Below are 13,503 nucleotides of genomic sequence, written 5' to 3'. Positions count from 1 at the left end.
TCTGGTTCTTTCAGTTTATCCAGGTCCCATCTCCTTAAATTCCCACCTTTTTGCAGTTTCTTCAGTTTCAATCTGCAGTTCATAACCAATAAATTGTGGTCAGAATCCACATCTGCCCCAGGAAATGTCTTACAATTTAAAACCTGGTTCCTAAATCTCTGTTTTACCATTATATAATCTATCTGATACCTTTTAGTATCTCCAGGATTCTTCCAGGTATACAACCTTCTTTTATGATTCTTGAACCAGGTGTTGGCTATGATTAAGTTATGCTCTGTGCGAAATTCTACAAGGCGGCTTCCTCTTTCATTCCTTCCCCCCAATCCATATTCACCTACTATGTTTCCTTCTCTCCCTTTTCCTACTGACGAATTCCAGTCACCCATGACTATTAAATTTTCGTCTCCCTTCACTAACTGAATAATTTCTTTTATCTCGTCATACATTTCATCTATTTCTTCATCATCTGCAGAAGTAGTTGGCATATAAACTTGTACTACTGTAGTAGGCATGGGCTTTGTGTCTATCTTGGCCACAATAATGCGTTCACTATGCTGTTTGTAGTAGCTAACCCGCACTCCTATTTTTTTATTCATTATTAAACCTACTCCTGCATTACCCCTATTTGATTTTGTATTTATAACCCTGTAATCACCTGACCAAAAGTCTTGTTCCTCCTCCATCAGTATCAATGGCTAATGTTTGGGGTCCCTAGTGTGCCTGCCATATTCTACATTTTTTTAGAACAAGCGATGACAATTGTCCTTCATTGCATTATCTATATTCAAGATATCATTGTGACAAATGCTACCATGGATGATCACCTACGTAACCTCCATTCTCTGTTTACTGTTCAACTAACATGCTGGATCAAGTACACAACCTCCGTACTTTGTTTACTATTCTACAGGCCATGTGTCTCAAATGCAATCTCACCGTCACACTTTTTCCAGCCTTCCTGCATTTTTCTGGATCATGAAATTTCCCAGCAGGGCACGTGACTAATAGAGCATGTCACTGCCATTATAGGTTTTCCCGATATGTCTAATCTATGAGAATCTCAGCAAAGTGGTGTACTATCACAAGTTTAATTCCAGATCGCCTACTATCATCTATCCCTTGTACCTGTTGCTTCAGAAAGTGCTCCTTTTGTTTGGTCTGCAGCCTGTGAGCATGCATTTATGTGACTTAGTGATAGCCTTTGCTCCGTGTCATGTCTTGCAACATTTCAACCTGGCAAGCATCTGCTTCTCGCTATGTATGTGTCTCAGTATGCAGTGGGGACAGCCTTATGTCTTTGTATCAAAGACACTCATCTTGGCTTGGAAACCTTATTCTCCAGAGGAAAAACAAACTCTTGCTATTGTCGATGTCTTAAAAATTTTTACGTGTTCTTGTATGGCGCAAAATTTTATTTGATCACCCACCGTAAGAGATCATGCACATGATAAAACACTGGAGGCCCGATCATCCGTCAGGCCTGGCATCAGACCCACTAGGAATTTTTACGCAATGGGCCACTGCCCTCTGCCTCTTGGATGGCATCATTCTCCTACCAACAGACAGGTTTACTCGCCGCATTATATTTACAGCAGCTTTGCAGCAGGAGGTCCTCCACTTACATCAGGGTCACTGAAGGATCTCTCGCACAAAACTGTTGGGTGTGCAGCCATGTGCTTTGGCCAGGCATCAATCAGGAGGTGAAACACAAGTGTTCAGGCCTGCAGGAAGCACTGTGCACTGATTTTTTGCCATGGCCAGCCCCTACACACTCTTGAGAAAGAGTCCACACTGATTTCACTGATCCTTTTTTAGGTACTTTCTACTTGTTGGCAACTGATGATCTTTCTAATTTTCGTTATGTCATTTGTTGTCCATCTGCGACAGCTGACATGACTGTCTAGGCCCTGTCAAAGAAATTCTCCATAGAAGGCTTGCCTTGCGCTCTGGTTTTGGACAAATGGTCCTCAGTGCGTAGCACAATTTTTTAAGGACTTCTCTGCAGACAATGGCATTCACCATACCACGATGCCTACTTACATCCACAATTGAACGGCAAGGTGGACTGGCTTGTTCAAATGTTTGAGACACAAATGTGCAAGTATGTAGATTTCCTAGCCGAGAAGGCTCTCACATTTTTTTTTAAGCTGTTACAGAATGCTGCCAACTGGGGCCAAGAGTCCCACTGAGCTCCTGCACACCATTAGCTGTGGATGCTGCTCAACTTCTTGCTGCCAGGCAGGTGCCACCAACAGTGCCGGTTTTGTCGACATTCAGGCCCAGCATGGCAGGCTGAGCCAGGGCACTTGGATGGCACTGTCACTGGATTCCAAATATAGTCTGCAGGCAGTGTGATCCCCTGGTGGCCACGTCTTCATGGTTCACACCAAAGCTCAACTAGTGGCACTTCACCAAAACCAGTTGCATCCCAGAATGAGTGCAGAGCTCCTCCATTACGCTCTCGGCCCAATGTCTCATTTTTCATTGGCCCTGACCACTCTGAGGGGTCAAGCAGGCCGGATTGTGCCCACCTACCCAGTGGTTAGGGTTCTGTCAACACCAATGGTAAGTTTGCTTCCTGCAGCCGGTGCTGGCACCTCCTACTGTGCTCAGCAGGTGCTGCTGTCAGTGGGGACAGAATCAGATCTTCATCGCCAGAGCTCCTCTCCAGTCTGGTGTCATCACTGCCCGTAACGATGCTCCTTGTCATGGACTCTGTTGTCCGGATAACTCTCACCTGCCAGTGGCCCTGTCCACCAGATGCCCTGGGGTCTGCATGCGTGGCCTTGATCCACTCAATTTTGCCTGTATGCAGCAGTCCAGGTGGATCAGGAACTTCTCATACTTTTGGTTGCATTTCCTGGCACAGTCAAGGATGTTACAGACATCTCTTCAGTCACAGTATTGTGTACAGCAATGCATAGTCTTTCCCCCTGCAAGAAAGGAGTATAGTAACCCACTGATTACTGCCTGCAGCAGACATAAATCGGGTGACTATGTCAAGCGCAGTGCATGACAAGATTAAAACTGCAAAGGTGTCTGCTCACCAACTGCTGTTGTCAGCTTTTCAATGCACAAGCAGCAGCACACCAGTGACACCTGATGTGGATAGTGCGTTCTATAAGAGCATCCTCAGGCCTCCAGACCCTCAGTTGTTAAATGGGTTTGAGATGTGCAAAATACTTTCACTGGATTCTTGTTGATGCTGTGTTTCATTGTGTTCCTTGTTTGCACACATACCACACATCATAAATGTATCTCTTACTGTGGTTGAGTAAATATGTCTGATGAACAGTAATTTGCTGTAATGATTTTCTTGACTGATGTTGAAATATTTGAAGGCCCATAACTCCTACTTGATCTTCTTATATTGCAATGGAAGACAATTCAATCCTCTGGACCTCTTCAGAGGTCGGGTGAGCTAAGGCATTTGAGCCATCTCATGCTGTGAAACGTATTCCAGTCAGTGTTACATTTGGGACAGCCTCCACAGTGTGGTAAGCAGTTGACAGCTCCAGATGCTGAACATTTTTACATAAAGCTCACACAACAGCTTCAAATAAGTACTCACTTAATAAACTGAAAATAACTCCAATGTATAAACATGAGCTCAGTGAAGTAATTTGGTCTGCTCACATAAGAGAACAGGGCAGGAAATGCTGGGTAGGTATAGTCTGTCTGTAACCTGAAAAGCAAGCAGCACTCATGCTGGAGAAGGTAGCCTTTCCCTGAAGAACACTACAGATGCCGACAGGATGACTAGGAATCAGTTTCCCCTATAGCACGGCTTCCCAACGTGTGGTCTGCGGACCCCTTAGGGGTCCGCCGGCTCTTTCTAGGGGGTCCGTGGCCACCCTTCACCAAATCGTGTAAAATAATGAGTAAAATTATTGAATAAAAATGTGAAAATGACATTCATCACTTTTTTTCATGTGAAAAAAATGTGTACTTTTACTTCAGGTCGTATTCCCAAGCAGCCTTTGCGGTTCCTAAGTGAGAATGCATACACAGTTTAGTGCTGGTGAATGCGGCTTCTCTGATCGACTGTTTCGCAACAATACGGGGGTCGTTTGTGCGCCGGCTCATGGCGGTAGATGCGCTGAAACCTTTCACGCATGCACGGAGCAAGCTTTGTTGACCAATCACAGCACTCGCTGGCACTTATGCGGCCCCAGGCACCATTAAATGTTAAACTTGCTTTGTCAGTGCACTACCTATTTCATAAGTTGATTTTTGACCTTCAAGTTGTTTTCATTCGTCTCTAAACCAAAGACTATTGATACTTCGGGGGGTAGGGGGTGGGGGGTCATTGGGAACAGACTAGTGGTCCGCCATGGATTTTCAACTGAAGAAGGGGTCCACCAGCTGAAAAGGTTGGGAAGCCCTGCCCTATAGCAATGTGTAGAGATTTACTTAGCTTCTATGCATGTGCATTTCTTGCAATATTAATTCATAATTGTATTAAATGCAGTGTTAATCCTTTTTGTGGAAAGTAAACACCCCCCTGGAATGTCTGTGCACTGTGTCGCCAGTGATTCATAAGGCACAATGCGGAGAGTTGGTGGAAGTTTATGAAAACCCTGCAGTTGCTTCTTGTGATGTGGTACAATGTAATGAGGGGGGAATCATCTGTTCTCTCTCCAGTCAGCAGACCTATGAAGGCGGGAACTGCATGACCACATTCAGGTGGACTGCCTTCCCCTGCACTCCTACCCTCCACCTTTTTCACACGAAGATGACAATTTAAGGGATTTGGCTCACAGCACTTAGATGTGGTAAATCATTTGATATTTGTTCTTAAACCACTTCATTTAATAATAAACATTAATTTTATATAATTAAGACACTATTTTTAATAATCTGTGATTTTTCTATCTCATGCAACACAGAAACTATTAGTCTTAGACAAAAAACAAACAGGGCCTTTTTTTGTAGGAAACTTCATGTAGTTTAATTCTGTACTGGGAAACATTTTTGCTAGAAACTTTGGTCTTTGAGTTATTTCGGACGAATATATAAAAGTGCCTTTAAATGCCACCTCCCCCACCCCAACACCCACACCCCACAGGAGGGGATTTTTAGTATTTTGTTCATAACACCCTCCCCGCTACCACTGTACAAAAACTTGCAATTACATGAATATTTTGCTGATTTTCCTTCCTTGGCTGCACTGTAGTATATCACATGTTTGTGCTTTTCCCACAATACAGCAAAATAATTTATCCAACTTTTATCTTGAAAACATAATAATTCTATTGTCGTTCCAATGGAATTTGTAACCCAGTGTACTGTTAAACAAACAAATCATGACAAAACAGATTAAAACTTGTGAAAATAGTTCTTGTTGGTATAAAAATAAGTATGTAATTTCTTCCTGATACTACAGTTTTCATACACTGAAAAAATAAAGCTATAGTGGTACCCTATATTGTTTGAAAAATCTCTGCCAGTGACAAGTATGTATTTGTTGCTTAGTTTTGTATTATTTCCTATTCTGTAATTAAACTATAAACTAAACTACTTTAAAGTAAATGATGTCAATACAAGAAGTTACAAATGGCTTCTGTTTTTCAGTATCAAAAAAGAAAGAAAATTCAGCTTGTTCACGCCTTTATTTAAGCTTTAGCAATAGGTGTATGATGGCTGTTCAAAAAATTCCGGTACATTGTCCACAAAAATTTTCTACGCTTACTTGTGCATGGTTCCCTTTGCAATACTTTCCTCCACAATTGATACACTGCTCCCAACACTGTTTCCACTTAAGGAAGCAGTCTTGGTACGTCTCCTCCTGGATCGCGGGAAGTGCCATCTGCGAATTTTGTTTTATCTCGTCTAACGTTGCAAATCTTAGTCCTTTTTTTAACGGGGTTTTCAACTTTTTTTTATTTACAATGTCCACAGGGACCAATCAGAAGAGTATGGGGGATGAGGCTGCACAGTGATTTCATGGCTTGTGCAATAGTCTCACACCAATTAGGATGAATGTGCAGGTGCATTATTCTGATGCAAGAGCCATGAATTGTATCGCCACATTTCAGGTCATTTCCTTCTCACATTTTCTCATAGGCATCACAAACATGTCCCGTTAGTACCACCAATTAATAGTTTGTCACTGTGGCACAAATTCATGAAGAACTAATCCTTCAAAGTCAAAGAAAACTATCAGCATGGCTTTGACATTTGACCTGACCTGATGAGCTTCTTTTTGGTCTTGTAGAACCTTTCCCAGGCCATGTGACGATTGAACCTTGGTCTCAACATCCTAACCATAGACCCAACTCTTGTCACCAGTTAGAATTCTCTTAAGGAACATCTCATATTCATTTGTATGATCCAAAAGCTCTTCACAGATTGCAAGGTGAAGGCCTTTCTGGTCTTGACTCATGAGCCATGGGGCAAAACTGGCAGCAACAAGATACATTTCAAGACATTGTGTCAGGATTTCATGACATGATCCAACTGAAATGTCACATTATTGTGCAATCTTCCAGTCAGTCAGTCTTTGATTGGCACGCACAATTTCACTGACGTTCCTGATGCAAGTGTCGAAGGGCGTCCTGAACTACAGTCATCTTTAACTTCCGTCCAGCCATTTCTAAACCTTGTGAACCATTCGTAATGCCAAGTACACCTTAAGCACTCATCACCGCAGGCTTCCTGCATCATTTGGTGTGCCTCTGTAAAGGTTTTCTTGAGTTTCATGCCAAATTTAATGCAGACGCATTAGATATCTGCCATCTCGAAATTCGCAAACTGTACGACACAACATTCTACTCAATACTACACTGGACAATAACTAACAGACATACAACAATGAGACTTCCGGCAGTTACACATTAAACACAGGCTTGTGTAGTGGTGCCAACTGCGTTTCGCTCCAAAACACCATTGGCTCTACATTACAAATACTCCAGAATTTTTTGATCAGACCTCATATTAAAATTTATTAAATTAGCTTTTCTATATAGGACTTAACACAATTTTAACAGTAACGAAATTAGACTGTCGATGACAGACTCCTAAATAAAATAAATACAACTATTAATGTGATGCAAACTTAAACTGTGAATGTAACTGACTTCATATACTGTAACTGAAAGAGTAGCGCAAGACGCAGTAATAATCTCACGTTGGAAAATGGTATGCACATTCTAAGGACATTAGGCAGAGGTTGTGGCGGAGGGCATTGAGGCACACTACAGCAGGTAGTGACACCCAATAGTGTGGGTCAGGGTTTCGATGCACCTTGTATGCAAAAATAATTTGAGAAGTTGGATGATTAGGAAATTGCTTGGTGAGTGCGTAAGTGAACAAAAGTTGGTACTATTGGAAATGAAGAAGGAAGATCCCTACTTTGACAAGGAGACCATCTATGGGCCTAGTCCAGAAAGTGCTAGTGGGCAGCCTTACTCTATGATGACTGATTGAGTCCAACAATTTCAAAGTTGAAGATTTCACTGAGCAATAAACTTGGCTAACTAGGTACAATCAGGATGAGACCAGTGCCTTGTAAATATGAACAAGAGTTGCATGAAACAGAGAGTGGTAAGCCTTCACATACAGTTAGTCCTTAGATGATGAACAGGCAGCATCCACAGCAGCTTTTCATCAGAGAGGTGCTGCAAAAATCAAGACAGTTCAACAATGTCTAACCACTGGGTACCCAAGTAAGTTCTGGGTCAGGATGGACTGTGGTGTGACAAAAGTAATGCAAGAATTATGTTTTTGTGAGGAAGAACTGAAAGCCATGGTAATGGTTCCAAGGGAAAGCCCTTAGGTGGTACCTTAGAGCTGGTGTTAAGCCAAGGCTACAGAGTGAAAGCTATACTAAATACAAAAGTCATTGACACATAGAGCGGGTGTGACCAGCAGTCCTATGGATGTCACTAGCCCATTAATGACAATGAGGAAGAGTGTGACACATACCATGGCACCGTACATGATGCTGTTGTCTCGGTCCCATGGGGAGCTGAGTGATGTACCAACACTAACCTGAAACAACTGGTGGGATAAAGGCTGATGAATAAAAATCAGTATGGACCCTTGAAAGCTCGTCATGAAGGGTAAGTAAAATTTGATAGTGCCAGGCAACATAGTATGCCTCAAGTACATTAAAGACGACAGCAACTTGGCGCTTAGAAAGAGCATCTCAGAGCGATGTCTCCAACCTAATCAAACGGCCAACTGTACATCATCCCTTCCTGAAACCAAAATGCCCCTGTGATTTGAAAAACAGCCTAACCATCCTTTCAAGCACTTTGCAGAATACAATGGTGAGGTTAAACGGATGCGGTTGGAAGCTGTCAATGAACGTAGGGTTTTTTACTGGTTTATGGACTGGGACGAGTACTATTTCACTATTGTGAATGGAAAGCACTTTTTATCCTAATACAGTAGAAGACCATGAGTAGATGACTTTGAATAATACACAGTTGTTGAATCATCTGATTATGAATTGTACCAGAGCCTGAGGCCCTATAGTATGACAGGTCAAGAGCCTGAAGCAGGTCCAATTTCAGTGAGAAGTTCATTATATAATTTTGCATAACGGGGGTGAAGGATAGAGAGATTTCTTCAACTGTGTTTGAAAGGTAGACAGGTAACAAAAGGACACTGACATTGTCACAAAGTGGGTTGCTGAGTGTTCAGCAAGAACCGATGCATTGGTTCAAATACTACCATGAAGAAAGAGATCCAGAACAGGTGTTGATTTTTGGTGGCCCAAAATACTATGGAGTTTGGCCCGTACCTGGGATGAAGAGGCATATGTTTCCTTGGAGGAAACATAGGACTCCCAGAATTGCTTCTTACCATGTATAATTAGACAGCAAGCCTTACACGAAGCCACTTAAAAGTGAGGAGGAGGTTGTGCATAGAGGCCATTTGACAATCCTGAATGCCTGCTGTAATGTTTTTAGTCCACCATGGCACCAGCCAGTGATTGAGCAGACCTGTAGGAAGAGGAACAGCTGTTCCAGCACCACAGATGATCGCATCAGAGGTGTATCCCACTACCTTACTGATGCAATCTGACAGAGGGAGTGCAGGTGACAGCAGGGATTTACAACTGCCAATTGTTTCTCAAAGAGCCCAACATGGCAAATGGTCCAGTGTGCACTGACAAGGAAGTGATATAATCACCAGAAAGCGATCACAGTCACAAGGATCACCACTGTAGCGAAGCAATGAGATTTGGGGGATAAGATCATAAAGTTACAAAGTGGGTCGTATGTACACTTTAAAGACAAATGCCTGAAATGCTGTCATTTAAAATACGGATTGGGGGTAAGAAATACTGCTTCACATTGCAGCAGTCACACATGATTTTGACATTTCCTTGAAGCAAATTCCACTCAAAAGTGAAGGTCAATGTGTCGGTATTTACCCTGTTATCTGTCGGACCTTGAAGCGGGTCCCTCACTTCTCCAAGTGTTTCATAGTTGTTTGTCGATCTGCAGCATTAGATCTCGGAGGAAAGTTAATCCCTGTATCATGTTGAGGTTATTTTGGGGCATTATGGGAACAGGTGTGTCATCAAGTTGTTAACAACTGTATGACACTGAACCCCCCCCCCCCCCCCCCCCCCGCCGGACAGGCTGCTTGTGGGTATTAGGTGATGTTTTCTGCACAGCCCACACGGTAATCAAAATATGTGGGGTAAAATAAGAGAACACAGCAGGAGAAGCCACAATCAATGTCCTATGAGCAAGCTAGGTTGTCATCAGAATATGTATCCTAGACAGTAAGTCTGAGAAAATAAATAGTGAGAGAGTAAAGGACGATGTACTGCAATGGCTTGCGGTCCATAATCGTCACACACATACTCTTAAACAGTTGCGAGCCTCACAATTATTGGAAAGCCCATGACTGTATGAATATGTTTATGTTTCACGATGGCTCCACATTTTTCACTACCAGTCAATTTTAACCGCTGTTTTGTCGTGCTAAGCATAACGCATTTTAAGACTTACTTTGTTTCCAAGCTTTTAATACTTATATTTTCATATTAAGCTGGTAACATATGTGTTTCTCATGATCAAAATACTGTATTATCATTATGCTTAGCCTTTGTTTCAAACATATCAGATTTTTGGACTTCAAGAACTCACTCACTCACACCATCAACAAGCAACGTAAGTAAAATGTCTACTCAGAACAAATGTATACACTGTAGACGAAATAAAAAAAAAAAAAGATAAAAATGAATCCCTCGATAAAGAGTGTAATTTCACACTCTCTCCATCCAGCTACAAAAAGAATTTTGCTTTGTTAGATGCATTTAGTATGCAGTGAAGAATAACCTTAAATTCAACAATATAAGTACACAATAATTACAATTTTCACCACATACTTCTAGAAAGGTTACTTAATATTGAAGCATCACAGAAAAATATGCCCAATGTTGAGAAAACAACATATCATTATCAAGGTGGGGTGTCAGACTGTAAGATAGGGGGGAAAAAAAGTTAAAATCACATATTATGGATCTTAAAAAATCTCATACTGCAAAACATAACTTTTCCTTTTTCTTATTGTCTGCTTATACACGTTTTATCCACTATGTGTTGTCTTTGGTGGGTCTCAATTGTATATCTGAAAAGTTTGGATTTTACATGGTCACCTGCTGTTATGCACTTTATGAATTGACAACATATGTTTTTTCTCATATTGTGCAACCTTTGCTTTCTTCGTGGAATTTATTTTTTGCCTCTTCATTGTTACCTCATATCACAAATTAAATACATTAATGATGTCTCATTTAAAAAAACTACTTTTGGAAACTGATATAACTTTGCTTCACTGACATACAATTATTTTCATAGAGGTACAGCACATAACAAAAATCCTTAGTACTTAACTTTCTCCCACCACACAGCTAGCACAACACCTAGCGAATGCATGATTTCCGGTTTGCAGGCTATTGTGGTATTGGGAACGTACAGAAATGCATCATAAATGGCTGTAGTTGAAAACAGCTATGATAAAGGAATGCCTTTCACTTCCCAGGTTCTTATTATATTTACCTGAAACTTCCCCTCTCTGTTAGTTTATCCTAAACTGATTTTATTTGGCTATATTTACAGCATTAGAGTCATAAAATAATTTAAAACTTCCAACATCCTGGATACATAAACATGACATTTATTTGTTCAGCTATTGATACTACTTTGCGTAAGACCTACAATATTATAAACAAGAAACGGACCAATCATATCAATGTTATTTAAAGTAGAGAGTGCACATGATATGAATGGAGTAAGAATAACATGAATGTTACACATCCTGGAAAAACCAGGATGGAATAACGACAATGTTATGAAAAGCATACATTGCTGTTCACCACTGGAGACACTGAGCTGCAGGCAGGCACAACAAAAATACTGCTATACATTTAAGGTTCTGGCTAAAAAAGCCTTCTTCTAATGCAGAAAACACACACACACACACACACACAAACCACTGTTCCTGGACACTGGGGCTGGACTGCATATACCAACTCTGCCTCGTGGAAAAGCAATTAGAGGGTTGTGGGGGTAAGGAGGATGCTGGGGCACAATGAGGAAAGGATAGCAGAAATGGGGTGGGGGAAGTCGTAGTGCTGCAATATATCCTATTTTCCTGTAACCCTCTCTGGCTCCAACCTTCATTAGACTCTGTCTTTCACCCACCTATCCCCTTCCCTGCTCCCACTCCAGCCCCACACAGCCTTCTATTCCAACAATGCACCCACCAGTCTTTTTCCCCTCCTCTCCTCTCTCTATCTGCTCCTCTGTGCCCCCCCCTCTCATCCCCACCCATCTTAAAACTCCCGACTGCACCGAGCAGCGGTATCGTTTCTCTACCATGTCCCTACATGTTCCCACAAGCAGCAGTACACATTCTCCCATGCTTACTCTGCTATCCCTCCCCCTCTCTGTCAGGCTCTCCTCCTTAACCCTACCACCCATAGATTGTTTTCCACCAGGTAAAACTGTATATGGCCAAAGACTATGGTTGTGTTGTGTGTGTGTGTGTGTGTGTGTGTGTGTGTGTGTGTGTGTGTGTGTGTGTGTGTGTGCGCGCGCGCGCGCGCGCCACTTTTAGAGGAACACCTTTCAGCTGAATGTTCAAATGTATAGTGGTCTTCTTCTTGTGCCTGTCTGTAAATCAACTTCTGTTCTATATGGTGCGTAGCAGACATCCTTTTCATAATATTGCACTTACATGGAAGTTTTATATTATTAAGAAATGCATTTATAAGGAATCTTTTTATTATTAAGATACATAACTTAAAAAAAGATACATTTTCAGATAATGACAACTGTCATATTTGCACATAGACCTTTCATAAATACTTACAGCACTTGAAAATCTTGTTTTAACAATTCCTGGTGCAACACAATTCACTCTGATATTATCTTTTGCCAGATCTACTGAAGCAGCCTTTGTCAGACCCAGAAGAGCAGTTTTGCTAACAGAGTATGCTCCCAGCAACTGAAATGAAATGCAATTCGTAACCCAGCACAAGCCACATTTATCGTTTTATAATTTCAGACAAAATTAAAACAGATCAAAATTTTTTAGTTACATCACCAGTTAAAGTTACATTCTCAGTAAGTAAGTAAAATTTAAATTTTCCTACATTTTACACAGGTCGTTATTGTTTGTGTACTAAAGTCAACCTCAAACCTGAAGTCAATTTTATCGTTCGACTGTATACACAGTGCTTAAAAAACAGGTTGAATTTTTGCATTCTTATAATTATTTGGTGTTAACTGTTTTGGCTTGCGTGCAAAAGACTGAACATAACTTTAATATGAGTATTATACAGTATTATACAGCAAATACAAAGCATGATGAAGTGAGAATGTGAACTTCTGAATATACAGACCTTAACAATCACTATTCAGTTACTGAACTTCTTTTACTTACACCTAGAGGTTGATATCCAGCAATGGATGATATATAAATTATTGATCCTCCACCTCTCTTTCTTAAGTAAGGTAATGCTTCTTTTGATAGCAGAAATGCAGCTTTCACATTAACTTCAAATATTTTGTCCCATACTTCCTCAGGGCACTGAAATAATGGTAGAGAATTTTTAAATAACAGTTACATAAAACCATAATAGTACAAAGTCATATACACATTACTATGCATAGAAGCTGCGAAGGAAAAAAAAACATTACATACAAATAATAATTTCATTAATCATCATAATTCTTATGCTATAGCATCAGCAAGTGATGAATACAAAAAAACTGAAAATTCTTACATAAAGTCAAACTCATTTTTTCCCTCAGACTACTATCTCGGCCATGGGCTGTGCTTTCTAAAAAAACTGTTTTTTTTCTAATTCCTTCAGAAAGAACAGTTGATTAAGATGATCATTATCTTGGTTTCTCTTCACTTTCTGCGGTGCTTCAGTAAGAGCAATTTGTACCAGGCAGATGTCAATGAATTCTGCATCTTTATTTGGGCATTAATAGTTAATACTCAAACTTTCCTCGAACCACCTTATCT

The 13,503-nt window shown here is 40.8% G+C and overlaps 1 protein-coding gene across 1 annotated transcript in view; it reads right to left on the bottom strand.

The window, feature by feature from the left end:
- LOC126175011 (dehydrogenase/reductase SDR family member 4) overlaps positions 1 to 13,503 on the bottom strand; it is a 39,908-nt gene that overhangs the window by 13,680 nt on the left and 12,725 nt on the right. Inside the window, exons 3-4 of the mRNA XM_049921498.1 lie at positions 12,913 to 13,059; positions 12,340 to 12,474 (exon numbers count right to left, since the gene is read on the bottom strand). Of these exons, the coding sequence (XP_049777455.1) occupies positions 12,340 to 12,474; positions 12,913 to 13,059 (282 nt within the window). The remainder of the gene's footprint in view (positions 1 to 12,339; positions 12,475 to 12,912; positions 13,060 to 13,503) is intronic.

This window comes from Schistocerca cancellata, chromosome 3 (genome assembly GCF_023864275.1).
Source record: "Schistocerca cancellata isolate TAMUIC-IGC-003103 chromosome 3, iqSchCanc2.1, whole genome shotgun sequence".
NCBI classification, from domain to species: Eukaryota; Metazoa; Arthropoda; class Insecta; order Orthoptera; family Acrididae; genus Schistocerca; species Schistocerca cancellata.
This window is presented reverse-complemented; position numbering and strand designations above follow the sequence as displayed.